Source organism: Dromiciops gliroides, chromosome 3, assembly GCF_019393635.1.
Source record: "Dromiciops gliroides isolate mDroGli1 chromosome 3, mDroGli1.pri, whole genome shotgun sequence".
In the NCBI taxonomy this organism is placed as follows: domain Eukaryota; kingdom Metazoa; phylum Chordata; class Mammalia; order Microbiotheria; family Microbiotheriidae; genus Dromiciops; species Dromiciops gliroides.
Window position 1 is genome coordinate 532,228,015 of NC_057863.1, and position 17,583 is coordinate 532,245,597.

Consider the following 17,583-nt stretch of genomic DNA (forward strand, 5'->3'; position numbering starts at 1 on the left):
ACTCTTGCTAAGGCTTGTAATTTATTGGCGACCACTCATTAGATATTTTAGACAGAATAGCTAGAATTTTAGCCCTTAACACCACCAAGCAGAGTACCATAGTCTTTTGAGCCATGTCTTCCTTGAGGCCTAATTCTCATGCTTTATCCATTAGGTGACAATAATAATGACAACATTTACAAAGTATTTTAAGGTTTATCATGAGTTTTATGAATTAAATTATCTCATTTGATCCTTACAACAAACTTCTATTATTATTTCCATTTAATAGATGAGGACACGGAGGCAAAGAGAGATTAAGTGACTTGCTCAAAGTCACACAACTAGTTAAGCTTCTGAGGCAGGATTTGAACTCGAGTATCCCTGATTTCAAGCCCTGTGTTCTTAAACACGAATGCAGTTTTGTATATGGTGAGAAGAGAGAAAGGTTTGCAAAGACAGGGGCTGAGGAAGCACTGATAATTTCACCTGGTTTCAGTCATTCTAGTGAGCACAGGCTTAAAGTAGAAAGGGAAGTATGGAAAGCAAATGATGGAAAATACTGTTGTTGTCTGTCCACTGATTTTCATTGATAATTAATATGACCCTTTATTTAAGTGTAAAGAGAACGTAACCTGAGAGAAAAAGCTCCTCTGGCTATAATGTGTTCCTCTCTGTCCCTTGCCTTAAGTAACTCATATTTGTATAATAGCAGTTTTCAGTTTTGCACACTTGGTTCTGAATGCTGCCTCTGTGAGGTAAAGCCACTCACCAGTCAGTGGTTGGCTCCCGGCCAGGCGGCTGGGCTTCAGGATGAACTGACACTGCATCTCCCGAGGCAGCTGCTCTATGAGGAAGGACTCCTGGAGGTCCAAAGGGGATGGTGAATCCTTTGATCCTTGCATCAGGAATGAAGTGTCTCGAAGATGGCTCATTTTAATTCCATAAGGATATTCATGACCTAGAAGAGAAAGTTCCAAATAACAGATTTTGAATAGCTAGGTCACAGAGTTAAACCATAACTACTTTGTTGTGAAAACGTATGGAATGGAATGAAATGACTATTAATTTGTGTCTGGCTGTTGTTGGTCAGTGATTTCAGTCCTGTCTGACTCTTTGTGACCCCCATTTAGGGTTCTCTTGGCAAAGATACTGGCATGGTTTGCCATTTCCTTTTCCAGCTCATTTTACAGATGAGGAAATTAAGGCAAACAGGGATAAATGACTTGTGCAACATCATACAGCAGTGTCTGAGGCCAGATTTAAATTTGGGTCTTCCCAACTCATGGTCTCCTATCTATTGAGCTACTTACCCATTTTGTTGCATCTAGGTAACTTGCATTAAAAAGTCTATATACATTGTTGGGCAGTAATCATCACTCAGAGGTCCAGAGGGAACATTTTACAATACAAACTAAGTGCTCTACTCTCAAGAATAGCAAGGAGCACATTTTTTTTTTTATTGTCTTTCCTTGGGGAAAACAGAACCATAAAACTTTTAAATTTTTATAAAGCTAAAAGGTTTGTGTCTACATCTGAGTGCATCTCTCTTATTCTGCTAATTCCTTACAAAAAAAAAAAAGGAAGAAGGACAGATATTATGAAAAATCGGTTGTACTAGCATTATAGTCAGATATTGGTTACAAGCTCTACACTTCCCTGATTCAATGATCCAACCATTCATCCATCTACCCATTATTTATTAGGTGTCTGCTGGGTACAAAACTTTCTGCTAGGCATCAGGAGAGAAGTAATATTTCAAGATGACATAATTCTGTGATCTTAGGGAAGCTACATTTTAGTGGGGGAGAAAAGCCAAGAACTCTAATACAAAATGCTACCTGATGAGTACATTATAGAGATATAAAACAAAATGCTACCCAAAATACCAAGGGGGAAGACTGCTACCAATGAAAAGACAAGACTTCAAGTAGGAGTCACATCTAAGTTCTACTTTAAAGGATGGGTGGCAAACACAAGGGGCAGCTTCATGGTACAGTGGACAGAGTGTGGGGCTAGGAGTCAGGAAGATTTATCTTCCTGTGTTCAAATCTGGCCTCAGATACTTACTAGCTATGTTAACCTGGGTGAGTCATTTAACCTTGTTTGTTGCAGTTTCCTCATCTGTCAAAATGACCTGGAGGGGACAGCTAGGTGGCACAGTGGATAGAGCACCGGCCCTGGATTCAGGAGGACCTGAGTTCAAATCTGGCCTCAGACACTTGACACTTACAAGCTGTGTGACCCTGGGCAAGTTACTTAACCCCTATTGCCTCACCAAAAAATGACCTAGAGAAGGAAATGGCAAACCACTCCAGTATCTTTGCCAAGAAAATCCCAAATGGTGTCATGAAAGAGTCAGAAATTACTGAAAAATGACTGAACAACAACAGACAGCAAGCAAATACAATATATATCCATCAACTGGAAAATGTCTAAACGTGGTTTGTGAATGTAAAGGGATATTATTGTGCTTCAGAATCAAAAAGTGAATGATTTATTCAGTGATGCATGGGAAGACTTATATGAACCAATTCAAAGTGAAGTACACACAACCAGGAAAATAGTACATCCAACAACTACAGCAGTGTAAATGGGAAGCACAACAATATATCAATCAAAACCGAATGCTGTGAATTTATAATGCTTAAGCTTAATCCCAAAAGAAGAAAAAAAGAGAAGGCACCTCCTCCAATCCTTTGCAGAGTTGGGGGAGATTAGAGATGTGGAACAGTGAATATAATATCAGATATTTTTTCTTTGGACGTATATGTTAATTTTACTTAACTGCTTTCTTTTCTTTAGCAATGCAGTCGATGTAAAAACAAGGAGCATCAAAACAAATTAGAAAAAAAAAGGACGGTTAGCAGGTGAAGAGAAGGAAGAAAGGCATTTTAGGCAATGGGCACAGAGGTAGAAAAGAACAAGGAATGTGTGAAGGATAGAATAGTCCAGTTGGGCTGGAAAATGTCCTCTCTATCCTAGCCCCTTAACAAAAACAAAAACAAAACAAACAAAAAACATAACCGAGAGCTACATAGGACTAAATTAAATGCAATAAAGTTAACAATTTATTTTGTTATGGTCCAAGAACACACAAATCAATGTTTTCTCTGGTCCCACCTTGCCAATAATGCTCTTTTCCCTTGGATCTCCTATAATACTTTGTTGATCTTTCTCTAATATATTTAACGTTGAATGCTTCACACATTATAGATATCTGTGCATCATCATGATTTCAGTGGTGTAGGCAATTCCCATAATGTTGACCTGGACAGATCATTCACATACTGGATATGACCCTGGATAGTTAAGAATCAACAGTATTTACTGGGAACAACTCTGTCCACTCTCAGTCTTCTCTTCTGCCATGAGTTGCAATGGGCAATGGGAGAACTGTCAGGGAGGGGATGACAGCAAGACTATAGGAATCAATGAGCAGCATAGACCATTCATAGATTGGACAACCCAACTCCTGGGGTTTAAAAATTGAGTACATGTTGGTGGGTCATTCCTTCATGCACTGGGGGTAATAGTTTTCATCCATCCTATCTTCAAAGGTCTCTGTGTTCCCAATTTTGCTGTTATGCAGATATTTTAAGGGAGCAACTAAGGTGTCCTTCATCTCATTCCTACTTTATCTCATTAAACTTAAGAAACCCGTGCTGTGCTTTTCTTATTCCTCTGGCAGAGATCCCAACACACTGATGAAGCTCCAGCCATAATAAATTATTATAGCAACTTCCACCTATTCAGCCAAAAAAAGGAGAAGGGGAGGCTACAAATGAAAGAAATGTGTGTGAAGAATGACACATGGCTAATAAATAGTTCAGGACTACAAAGCCCGCAGAACACAGGAAACACAGTGTTGATGTGACAATCACTGTTATCTTTCAAGCACCCATAATGTCCCTGATGCTGTTAAGAGCATAAAGGATGCTGCCACCCAGAGAATTTCCCACAAAGGTGCCAAGGGGAACCAACTTGAAGAACTGAGGGCAAATGAGCAAGTGCCCAAAGCTCCTCTGAAGCTGGGCATTTTGACTCAGCCTCTTAGCTCCTAAAAAAACTCCAAACAAAACAAAACAAAACAAAACAACATAACCAAGAGCTATATAGGGACTAAATTAAATGCAATAAATTTAACAATTTAGTTTGTTAAGAACCGAGAACACACAGATCAATGCCTTCTCTGGTCCCACCTTGCCAACAATGGTCTTTTCCCTTGAATCTCCAATAATTCTTTGTTGAACTTGCTCTAATATACTTAACATCAAAAGGTGCACACATTATAAATATCTGTGCATCATCATGATTTCATTAGTGTAGGCAACTCCCAGGATGGAACTTACCTCCACTAATGAAGACGGCCAACCAATCTGTTAACTACAAGCAGAGACTTCGAAAGCTGCCCGGAGGAAAGAGCAGGAAAAGCCTTGTCCATGGTCACCCAGCTGATATGTTTCAGAGTCCAGACTTGAATACAGATTTCTTGACTCCCTCTAAACCACTTTGCCTTTTTATATTTATCTTACTGCCTACTATCATTGAATTTGAGAGTTGGAAAGGACCTCAGGAGCTACCTATTCCAAACCTTGCACAAGAGCATCCCAAATGTAACATAAACTACAACTGGTTATCTGGCTGCTGCTAGAAAACTTACAAGATGAGGGGTGTGTGGGTAGGTGTGGTGAGGGGGGGGGCGGGGAACCTGCTATCTCTTGATGCAGGCCATTCCATTGAATTATAAATGAAAAAAAAAAAAGGGAATGTCTTACCTAAGCTGTGTTAGCTTCTTTAGTATAATGCTCTCTTGTGCTGTTTGCAGTTAATAAACATGGGCTGCTGTCAAATGTCTATAAGATGCCTGACCCCCAAATAAAATGATCAGAACGTGATCAGAAACTTGAAGACAGTTTGCTATTGTGAGTAGAATAGGAGTGAGCCAAATGGGTCACCACATTTCCCCCTTTCCTGACACTTTCCTTTTCTTCATTTCTTAAATCATTCCAGGAGATGAGCAGAGTATGGAACAAGAGCAAGGGGTGAATGCTGAATGGTGAACCAATATTGACTCATTGAAAAATGAAGGCACCCAAGGAAAGTCTTCTGAGTATTAGGTGGATTCCTTTTATAGCCAACATTTTAATTACCTTTTATATCTGCTATATATATTTATAAGTGCCTTTATCCCTCTCTGATATTCTACATAGTAAGTCAGCACCTATTACCAAGAATAAAGAAGGGAAAGAAGCAGTTCAGCAAAACTAACCAACACATTGAGACTGACAATATATGCCTGTGCAGTAGTATTTCAGAGGTGGAATGACAGTTTACACAACTTTTGTGTATACAAAGGATAGAGTTTACAAAGATTTTGTATATGTGTATATGTATGTATATATGTGTATAAGTGTATGTGTGTGTGTGTAGACAGATAAATAGATGCACAGCTAGGTGGTGCAGTGGATAAAACACTAGGCCTAAGAGACAGGAAAACATCTTTCTGAGTTCAAATCTGTCCTCAGACACTTACTAGCTGTGTGACCCTGGGTAAGTCACTTAACCCTGGTTGCTTCAATTTCCTCATTGTAAAATGAACTGGATAAGGAAATGGCAAACCACTCCAGTATCTTTGTCAAGAAAACTCCAAATGGAGTCATGAGGAATTGGACACAACTGAAACAACTGAACTACCACAAGCACATATGTGTGTGTGTTCTCTCATTTTATTCTCACAAAAAAAAAAATTCAGTGAAGGAAGTAGAACTAAAGTATTCTTAATTTTATGGATAAGGAAAATGAAGTTCATCAAGGTGAAATTTCAGCTCAAATTCACAGTTAGAATGTGAGAGAACCAGGCCTTGAATCCAGCTTGTCTTAATCAAAAGCCAAGGCTGTCTCCTTCTAGCGGACCACAGAGGCATCTGTGAAGGCAGAACCCAAGCAATATTCTCTTCAGGATAAAAGGCAGGCACACTTAAACACTTAAATACATCAAGTGTAAGGACTGGGCAAGCAGAACAAGATAGACCCACTCTATGTCTAAATCTCGCTAATGTCATAAGAAAGTCTAAGTAACGCCATTTCATAGCTGCCTTTAACTGGGAAGGGGATTTGCAAGTCAGGCTGAACGGAACAATGCATCTGTCAGGAAACTACTGTGAAAATTGTGCTGTTGAAATGCACTCCAAACGACTTCTCTTCTAATGCCCCAATCTTCGAGGGTTTCAAACTTTGTTGATTTTTAATGCAGCTTTTCAAGAAAGAGTTGTCAAGTGACATGGACATTTATTCTCTTTGACATGACACAGAAATTACATAATGAAAGTGACTTTTTAAATCAATGTAAATGTGTGTACATGTGTCTGTCCTGCAGAGAGAGAGGATCCCCTGCAGCTGAGATGCCTGAAAATAACTTCCTTTGCAATCACTGAAGGGAGAATTGCTGACAGAAGTCCCTAAGTTGGGCACAGGGAAATATGGTTGGCTTTGAAGCCCTTCCGAATTCCAGCCAACATCACAGGGCATGGGCTGGTGGCAAGCAACACCTTGGAGATTGTCTGGGAGATCTTGAACTCTTGGTCCAAGCCTCCTGCTTTACCTTAACGACCTAATGATTTTAGTTATGGCCTATGGGGAATTAATGCTAAGAAGTGCAGGCAAAGACATGATTTAACATTGTGGTTTGGAGAGTAGGAGAATATTGTGAACAGTCCAAAGGTAAGATGCTCATTAATTGCTTGCAGATGGACTGTTTGTTATGCTTATATTGTGAGTTGTTCTCTCAAAGCAGAGTCAGAATGGGAACTAGAGGTAAAATTCATGAATTATGCCTTAAGTAATAAGCACATGGCAGAAAAGGGAACTATCCTACAATCAACATTGATGGGCTAAAAAGAAAAGGAAAAAAAAACCACCCTGAAAATTGGATGGGTTAGATATTCTGAAAAATCATAGATCTCTGAAGACATTTCATCCAAATTCTAGGAGTCATCTAATCTCCATTTGAGGATAGCCAGTGATAGAGAAACCATCACCTCTAAAGATATCCCATTCCATGCCGGGATGCCTCTAATTGCTAAGAAGTTTTTCCTGACAGTGAAGTAAAATGTACCTCTCAGCAACTTCTGACTGTCAGTGCTCCTAATTTCTCCCATCTGAGTCTAAGGGAAACAAACTGAATGTGTCTTCCACATGGCAGACTTCATACCCTTCAAGACTGCTTTCATAACCTGTGTCACCACCACCCCTCCACTTTCCTGAAATATCTCTGCTTCTTACTGATCTGCCATAGATGGCTCATTCTCCAGCCCCTCCCCACTACACCTTCACCATCTTTGGTTGCCTTTCCCTGGGCCTATTCCATATTGTCAAGACACAGTATTCTAGATGTGGTCAGATAAGCACCAAGCACAGTGGAAAAATCAAGATCCATCAACTGAGAAACAAGAAAACTAGTAAGCAAATAAAGGTGAAGCTTTTGCTTCCTCCTCAGCCTTAAGAATATTTTTTACATTTTCACTTGATACCATAGAAATCTCTCTGAAAAGTAAACATTGCATTTAGTTTAGGAAGCATAAAACAAAGGAGAGATGGTCCAAAGGTAACAAGATCAACAGCACTAAGTATATTTGGTGGGTTTCCTTTAAAATCACTTTTTTAAAACCTCCTCCCTACTTAGATTTTCCCAGAAACTTACCAATGAGTGGATATGGAGCTTCTTCTCTCCCAGAATTCACCCAGAGTTGGTAGTCTTTTGCAGAACCCTATGAAACAAAACACAGATACCCCTCAAGAGTTAAAGCAGGTTTCTTTTTGGCTTTGTGCTAGAGATATTCAATTTTCTGATTGCCAAATAGGATATTTTGCTATCTATTTGGGGCTATATCCTGCTACAACTGAGTCTGAGGTCATGGGAGGCTGAGAGCCCCCCCCACCCCACCCCCTGAGCTTTCAGAGATAGACCAAAGTATTCAGGTCTCCTCCCCTTTTTCATTAATAGTCCAGGGAAATAACATCATATACGCTGAGAAAAACAATCCCTCACTTGGAATGCAAGGCACATACTATGACTTTCTATCATCCTCACTATTTCTGAAGAGTTCAGGGAACTCTTCCTCATTTCCTTTTTCCCCCTTAAACTTTTATTGTTGTTGTTTTATTTCTTTTATACACTGTTACTTCCCTTTACTCCTCCTCCCCTGTCCCCATTGAACTGTTCTTGGTAATAAAGCAACAAAAAAAGCATTTCAGCAGTCAGTAGGCCCACTGATTGCATTTGATAATATGTACCACATTCTACATCCATAACCTCCCAACTCTCCAGGTGAGAGATGTGCTTTGTTGTTTGTTTTCCAAAACTGAGATTGTTCATTAGAGTTCCCATCTTCCAATATTGTTATACTATTGTGCTTATCATAGAGCACAGACTTAGAGCTGAGGGAGACCTTGGAGGCCATCTAGAACAACCCCCTCATCTTGGAGATGAGGAAACTGAGGTGTGGGAAAATTAAATGATTTGTCTGAGGTCACAAAGGCACTAAGCCCTACACAGCAGGAATTGAACCCAGTTCCTTTTACTCTAGAATCCACCGGGTACTTGGTTATTCTTGCTTCACCCTTGTTTCTTAGAATCTCTAGCATCCCCCAGATTTGGTTCAAATTCCACCTCCTACAGCAGTGATGTCAAGCTTTTCTTCATTAGTCACAGATACTTGCCTTCCTGTTTTTTTGTTTTATTTTGTTTTGTTTTGTTTTTCGGCAGGGTGATGAGGGTTAAGTGACTTGCCCAGGGTCACACAGCTAGTAAGTGTCGAGTGTCTGAGGCCAGATCTGAACTCAGGTACTCCTGAATCCAAGGCCGGTGCTTTATCCACTGTGCCACCTAGCTGCCCCCTGCCTTCCTGTTTTTATGAATACCTTAGACATTCCTTACAGTATGATGATTTTACTGTACTCATATCTCAATTTGTTCAACTATTCCCCAACTAATGGGCATCCATTTCTTTATTTTTCTTTAATTTATTTGCTTATTTAGAATTTTCCCCCACCTTACATGTAAAAAACAAATTGTAACATCTATTTTTAAAATTTTATGTTCCAAATTCTCTTCCTTCCTCCCCATCCCCCCCTTAAGAAGTCGAGCAATTCAATATAAGTTAACATGTGCAGTCGTGCAAAACACAGCAGACAAAAAACCTTTAGAAAAAGGAACTAACAACAACAACAAAATATACTTCCATCTGTATTCAGGTACCATCGATATTTTTTGTTGTTGTTTTCTTTTTTTTTTTTTTTTGCAGGGCAATGAGGGTTAAGTGACTTGCCTAGGGTCATACAGCTAGTGTCAAGTGTGTGAGGCTGGATTCAAACTCAGTTCCTCCTGAATCCAGGGCTGATGCTTTATCTACTGCCTCACCTAGCTGCCCCCTACCAACAGTTCTTTCTCTGTAGATGGACTGCATTTTTCTTAAGTCCTTCAGGGTTGTCTTGGATCATTGCATTGCTGAAAATAACTAAATCATTTGTACATCTATTTATTTCTGAATATTTTTTGCCACAACATAAAGCAATGCTGTGTGTGTGTGTGTGTGTGTGTGTGTGTGTGTGTGTGTGTGTGTGTTATATAGTGTGTCCCAGAGTCTTAGTATAAATTTTAAGCTTCTAACACCTTTGGGATACTTCTATATGATGATTTTCTTTTCTGCCATCGACTCCCTTGGATTATATATACCCATTCGTGATACTGCTAGACCAAAAGGTCTAGCTTAATGATCTTTCCTGAATCATTCCAAATAGTTCTCCAGAACACATGGAACAATTTATAATACTACCAACTGTGTATTCATGTTCCTATCTTCCCACAGTCCCTCCAACATGGACTGTTTCCAATTTTTATTATGTCTTTCAATTTGCAGGTGGGAGGTAAAGTCTCAGAGAGCTTTTCATTTGTATCTCTTATACTATTAGGGATTTGGAACACTCTTCCACATTCCTCCTCATTTCCAAGAGAATGACCTCCTCTTTGGGATGTTGGCCTTTGTTGGGTCCTCAATGTTCTCAGAAAATCTTTGATGTGGGCTCTGTTTGACCCTACAATAAATATCTGTCATACAACTGGTACAACCACAAGCAGAATTCATTTAGCATTGTGAAGGACAGGGGTAAGAGCTTTATAAAGTGCATTAACCCTGTTGCTAGTAGCTTTGACATGATGGCACAGAAAGGATTTGCTTAGGGTTTTAGCTGGGCAGTGTCCTGAAGACAGAGAGGGAAAAAATCTTCAATCTGGAGGGCAGCCATTCCAAACAAGGAAAACAAAGTCATTCACTAGCACAATAACTCTTGTTAATAGAAAATAATGGATGCTGGAAGTCTCATTTTGAGGAGAGATCACCTTCCCTGGCATATCTTTTGGAGGATAATGTTAAAGTATTCTACAACAGAAAATTTTTACTCATGGAACTGTCGGATGTAGATCAGTCTTTGGCAAGATGATTTATGTTTGTTTTCCCCCTTGACTTCTCATTAAAAATCATAGCCTTGTTTTTATATGTTTCATCACCATCATTATTATCATCGTCATCATCTTAATTCATATAGCACTTTAAGTATATTATCTTTTTTTTGGTTTGTTTTGTTTTTTAGTGAGGCAATTGCGGTTAAGTGACTTGCCCAGGGTCACACAGCTAGTAAGTGTCAAGTGTCTGAGGCTGGCTTTGAACTCAGGTCCTCCTGAATCCAGGGCCGGTGCTCTATCCACTGCGCCACCTAGCTGCCCCTTAAGTATATTATCTTGATTCTCACAATGATCCAGTGAAGAAGGTGCTATCTCTCCATTTTATAGATGAGGAACCTGAAGCTGAGAAGTGACTTGTCCAGAGCCCCACAGCCTATTAGGTGCCTGAAATAGGATTTCAACTCAGGACTTCCTGAGTCCAAGTCCAGAACTCTATTCCTTAGTCATCCTTCTTTCAGTCATGGAGAATGTTAACTTGACACAAAAGGACAACCTCCGTCTTCATTACCAACAGTTCAAAAACATGCCTTATGCATTTCAGTGGCAAAACTTCAGTTTTAATTTACTGCAAATAGGAAGATAGACCCCTAACAAAATCCTTTCATTTTATTTAGTGGCATTGTAATTCTTAGAAACTGTACATAAGCAAACAGCCTCCATCTTTAATTAAATTAAATACTTTAAGATTCTTTTTATGTGAAGAAATTGATCAATTTAGCCAAGGAAGAACAAATGAGAGAAAGTTCATGAGATTACTACTGAAGATCATTAAATCAAATGTGTTTCTTTCCCTACTAACCAATCACAATGGTTTTGCAACTAGCCTCTTACAAGATTTAATGCCTTACTCTTCACCTCATACCAATTAGAGATCTTCATACATAAAAATAAATGCATAAGAAAGGGTAAAAGAAACAAGAATAGGAGAGACTTGCTTTATCTAATAAGTGTGTTATGGAGAATTTCTAGGTAAGTAAAATTGCTGTCCAAGCAATCATACTTGAAATGCATTAAGAGAGCTCACACCTTCAAGAAAACCATGCGGAATCCACTATTGGATGCTACATCTGGAAGGGACCATAGAATACTCTCCCCTACTCTCTCTTTTTTGTCACAGATGAGGTAAATGCAAAGGCTGGCTCATCCCATGTCACCCAATCAGTAGTATTTCAGAGAATACCCTAGGACCTCCTAATACATTTAAGTGTTTATTTCTCTACAATATGCGGTCTTCTCATTCTATTATTTCCTAAAATCTACTCCAACTTTGGTGATTAAATCCTAATTTCTCCCCCTCACCCACCAAGCAAACTGCTTTTGATCTAGACACTGAACTATTAGCTACTATTTAGTTACAAGTAAAATCTCAGTAAAAATGAGTATGATTACATTTGTGGTTTGTATAAGAAATTGGTAGAATATAAGAGAACGGATACTTGAATCAGGAGCCAGAAGTCCCGGGTCCAAATTTTGGCCCTACTACTTATTCGCCATGGAATTTTGAGTAAGCTATTTAGCCTAAGCCTCCATTTCCTCATCTGTAAAATGAGGGTAAATTATTTGTACCATCTGCCTCCCAGGTTTCCGTGAATTTCAAATGGTAACATACAGAAAACACTTTCTATGTGTAAAGCATTTTAGAAATGTTCGTTATTATCAGAGCCACTTCAATATCTCAGCAAATACCACATAATGACAATACTTTGTTCATCTAGTTGTGATGATAAACTTCTTACTGAACTGCTTCCTTGGAGGTCTCAGTCAATGGAACAGTCACAGCATCACAGATTCAGAGCTGGAAAGGACCCAGAGGTCATCTAGTCATCTCCCCATTTTCTAGATTGGGAAATAGACCTAGAGAGCTGAAGTGCTTTGCCTAAGTTACTGTGTGGTGGAGTGGAATTTGAATTCAAGACCCAGGACTCCAATTTCAGTCCTCTCTCCACTGCTATGCTGTCTCTCATTCTCTTTCTATAAAGCAGAATACCTGCTTTTGGGCTGTCTACATATTAAGGAGGCAAAGAAGGGAAGGAGGGTTGGGATCTGCTTTAGCAAAACTTTTTCCAATTTATCCAATCCCAATTACTTTCCAACTCCTCTTTCCTCCATCATTTAAAATATCTAGTCACCTCCACCAGAAAAAAACAAAAAACAAACTTCTCAAACATTCCTCTTCAAAACAGAAATAGTTAAGGAGCTAAAAACAGGAAAGGGTACAGGCTGGTATAGATGTGGCATTGACCGTCTTCTATTTAGATCAAAGCACAGTGTCTTATACATACTAAGTTCTTAATAAGTGGTCTTGCATAGATATGTATAAATATACATGTGTATTGTGGGTATATATACATATATATGTAAAAACACACATATATTTATAGATATCTATGTTAATATCTATAGCTCTAGCTATCTATCTCTCTACCCATGGTGGGGTGGGGGCGCATAGTCAATCTAGTCCAAGGCTCTAGTTATTGTTGTTGTTCTTGAGTCATTTTCAGTCATGCCCTACTCTCTATGACCCCACTTGGGGTCTTCTTGGCAAAGATACTGGAGTAGTTTGTCATATCCAGGTCATTTTACAGATAGGGAAACTGAGGCAAGCAGGGTTGCGTTAACTTGTCCAAGGTCATACAGCTAATAAGTGTCTGAGGCCAGAATTGAACACATGAAGATAAGTGTTTCCCAACTCCAAGTCTGGCATTCTATCCACTGCACCACCTAGTTGCTCTTCATATTTTTTTTTAAACAAATAAGGACATTATGGCCCGAAGAGGTTATATTACTTGCTAAAGGTCACATAGCTGGTGAGTAATAGAGGTAAAATCTGAACCCAAGTATTCTGATGCCAAATTCTACTGCATTGTACCTATTTGGCAATAAATAAATAAATAAAGTCAAGATAGTCTTTACATGCTAGGACTCAAAACCTAAAATGCAGATACCTGAACTTTTATGCTTTGTGTGTGTACATTTGCATGCCTGTGCTCTCCCAGCTGATCAGTGCTGAGAGCTGTCCTAGGGAGTATTCAAAGTTAATCAATATCTCTGGAAAACACAAGGGGACCTAATATATGATCTAAAAGAAAAGGGAGTCATTTCCCCCAGTCTCTAACATTTCAATGATCTCAGCTTAAGAGAACACTCCACCCCCCACACCCCATCAAGGCCTCCTACATTTAAATGCCTCACTACAAGAAGTAGTCTTTCATTATGCCCTATAATGGCTATGATTGTCTTTAAGCAATCACAAGATATCCAAGATATCTAAGAAGGGATGTTACAGGGACTAACAAGTTATGGAATATTCCTAAGGGGAAAGGAAGAAGTCTGGTTCCCTTGTAGGTTTTGCAGAAATGTTTCTTAGCATTAAGCCCAAAGTAGTAGTAATCAGCAGAGCAGTCATCTGGTGTCGTCTTGTGAATAGCTGGGCTGAGGAGCCAGCACTGAAGAAGCTCCTGCTCCTGAGAACAACCCGTTTTTTCTTTGGTTCAAGATCTTTACCCCTAAAAATCAACACTTGGTCTCTGACCACTTAATGTTGTTGCAGTCTGGGCTCACAATAACCGTTGTGATGAGAGAGCAGCTGCATGATAGTGGTTCATGAGAGCACTAGGAAAATGTTGGCTTCGGAAAGAGCTTGAGTCGATCAACCACTGGGTGGTGAAAATTTCATGGTATTTCCCAGAGCCCAGGCTGAAGTAAGGATGGCAATGCTGGGCTGTCTGGACAACCCCGACAAGTTTGGCTGCACTCAGTGATGTGCCCAAATGTCTCTTTTGGAACAGACTGGTTTCTGAGGTAACAGTCAAATACATGGACTGTTTTCTAAAGCTCCTTTTTAAGAACTTGCTTATTATATTTTTCTTTTGTTTATGCCTTCTTTTTTTTTTTTCCTGGGCCAGTTTATCCAAGTGGAAGAGGAAGAGGCAGTGAGATAGTACAGTGGATAATGTTGGGGCTGGAGTCAGGAAGACCTGAGTTCAAATCCAAACTTAGATACTTACTAGCTGTGTGACCCTGGGCAAGTAACTTAACCTCTGTCTGCCTTGCTTTCTTCAACTGTGAGATGGGCATAATACCGCTGAGGTTTCTTTTGAGGATCATATAATAGCTGTAAAGCACTGTGTCTGATGTGTACTAGATGCTATATAAATGCTTACTCATTTCATTCCCCTTGCCCACCTTACAAATGGTCATATGCACAATTAAGAGTTTAGAGATGCTTTTTTGATACAAAGCTGGTGGGTACTGACTGGTCTACTTTGGGGAAGGACTGAGCATTCCAGAAAATCATCTGGAATTGTGAAAGTCAGGAGAAAGCTCCCTGTTTCCCTGGAGCTGAAAAAAGAACAATCCACTAAGGAAGAGGTCTTTGGGGGAGGAAACAAAAAATTCTGGAGGGAAGTATGATCTTGATTGAGCTTTCACTGAAGAACCAGATGGCACTAGGCCAGAAGGAGATGTGTGGGGTGGATTTTAAGAGGAAGAATGGCCTGCTCACATTGCCTGAGATGTCACATTTTTCACACTTCCCTGGATACAAAGCCTCAAAACACCTAAAAAACCCAAGGCATGCTTTCAAATATCAGGATGCAAAGACTAATTTATTAGACACAGACTGCTCCAACTTAAGGCAAAAAATAAATTCTACTGCTATGAACATCTAGACAGTAAAATGTTTACTGACTAGGGTAAAGGATTCAGAATGTAGAAATCTGAATTCTATTTGAAAGTGCCCTCCTAATTTACTATTGCATTTAAATTTCCCAATCTGGAAAATGGGCATGAACCCAAGATTCATGGGATTTTATGCTAGAACAACACTGAGACTCAAATTAGAGAATGTCATATCACAAAATATGAAATATACAGAACAAAGAAGCCATAATTTTATTAGCAGGTCCTAGTTTTAATTCAGTTGCATTAGACTACAATTTATATTTAAATATTCATCAGCGTCCCCTTGCTGCTCATTTGACTTTGGACAAATCAGTTAAATGCTTCATTTCTTCACTTCTATACTGAGGGTTGTTGGGTAAGATGACCTCTAACATCTGAGGTCTCTAACAACTCTAAATCAATGACCTCATAACACTAACATTCGTAACTAAATCAACACTCAAGTTATAGAAGAATTGTGATATTTCAGCTTTCACTGTTTTCAATTTTTCTGTTTTAAGGAATGTAATTTGACTTGAATTTGCACCAAATAACGACCTGCTTGAAAAAAGGTTGTATTCTGGGTAGATTTAGAGATCCTTTATAGACAGGCATCAAATGACACAAGCATGAGAAAGCCTAATGAACTTACATTTATCCCTAGCATTGGCAGGGCCATGGTGATGACTTTATTCACTGTATCGGTATTCGTGATTGTTATTGTTTTGGACTGCAGAAGAGAGAGAGAAATGACAAAAAAATCATGAGGATAAAGATTTAAAAGAAGATAAACCAATTATAGTCAACACTGGATCACTTACATTTTAAGGACAAACCTAGCTTTCAAAAGCACTGACATCATTATAAACAGAGCATATGACAGAAATTCTTTGACATTATTTTTCATCCAGTTTCACTCCTTTATGTAATGTCTTGGAGCCTAACTGGGGGTAAGGTAGGTAGGCTGGTCCTCTAGACCATGAGAGTCAAAGCCTAAAGAATATTAAAATGTAGTTGGGAAATATGTAATAAAATAAACATACATATAATAGAACACAGGTAAAGTTAATATGTTGTTTTCTAAGTCAATATGCAGTCAGTTGGGATGTTTAAATATAGTTTAATGGCCCCTATTCTATTTGAATTTGACACCACCCATATAGGTGAAAGCATTTATCTCCCCTAAAACAGAGAATGTGTGAATCACAGTAGTTTGAGAGAGAAATTCTGTTTGCTTCCTCAAGCATATGAACAAGAAATTTGAGGAAGAGTCCAGGGAGTTAGTTGTGATGAAGATGGGAAAAGCTACAGAGCTTTTCATGTCTCTCCTGAGTGAGCAGAGTTTTCATGGAACATTTTGTAGTTTCTATATAGTTTCCTTTCTTATCTCTTTTAATCAGATTTACTTTTGATTTTGCTTTGTCTGAGATCATGATCGCTAACCCTGCTTTGTTTCAGTTGAAGCTTAATAGATTCTGTTCCAGCCCCTTACCTTTAACTTGTGTGAATCTCTCTGCTTCAAATGTGTTCATTGTAAACAACATATTATAGGATTCTGGTTTTTAATCCATTCTGCTGTTTAAATTTTATGAGCAAGTTCAGCCCATTCACACTTGTCATTATGAAAACTATTTTTCTCAATGCTTCTCCCTTGTTTATCCTCCCCTCCCCTTATTATCCCCCCAACTCATTCCCTCCTCACAAGTATTTTACTTGTGATCACCACCTTCTCTAAACTACCCTCCTTTTTATCAGTTCCCCCTACCCGTTCTGTTATCCCCATTCCTTTTTGTTCCCTTATAGGTTACGGTAGATTTCTGTATCCAACTGAAGGTTTATGTCATTCCCTCCTTGAGCTAATTATGATGAGTAAGGTTTAAGCTTTGGCCCCACCCCCCACCCCATCTTCCCCTCCATTATAATAGCTCTTTCATGCCTCTTTAGGAATGCTTGAACTTCCTCTATTTCATTAAATATCCATCCTCCCAGCCCCAGTGATGACATTCAGATCTGCTGTGTAGCTGATTCTTGATTGTAATCTTAACATTTGCCCTCTGGTATATCATGTTACAAGCCCTCCAATTCTTAAATGTGGAAGCTGCTAAATCCTGTGTAATCCTGACTGCAGCTCCATGATATCTGAATTGTTTCTTTATGGCTACTTGCAGTATTTTCTCCTTCACATGTGAATTCTGGAATTTGGCTATGATATTCCTGGGAGTTTTCATTTTGAGATCTCTTTCAGGCAATGATTGGTGGATTTCTATTTTGCCCTCTGGTTCTAATATATCAGGGCAGTTTTCTTTGATAATTTCTGGAAAGATGTTGTCCAGGTTGCTTGTTTGTTTTCTAGATCATGGCTTTTAGGTAGTCCAGTAATTCTTAAATTATCTCTCCTGTATCTATTTTTTAGGTCATTT

General features: G+C 39.0%; 1 protein-coding gene across 1 annotated transcript in view; it reads right to left on the reverse strand.

Annotated features, from left to right (window-relative positions):
- Positions 1-17,583, reverse strand: part of ARHGAP20 (Rho GTPase activating protein 20) — a 166,382-nt gene that overhangs the window by 44,737 nt on the left and 104,062 nt on the right. Inside the window, exons 7-9 of the mRNA XM_043996602.1 lie at positions 15,816-15,893; positions 7,682-7,748; positions 752-940 (exon numbers count right to left, since the gene is read on the reverse strand). Coding sequence (XP_043852537.1) covers positions 752-940; positions 7,682-7,748; positions 15,816-15,893 — 334 coding nt within the window. The remainder of the gene's footprint in view (positions 1-751; positions 941-7,681; positions 7,749-15,815; positions 15,894-17,583) is intronic.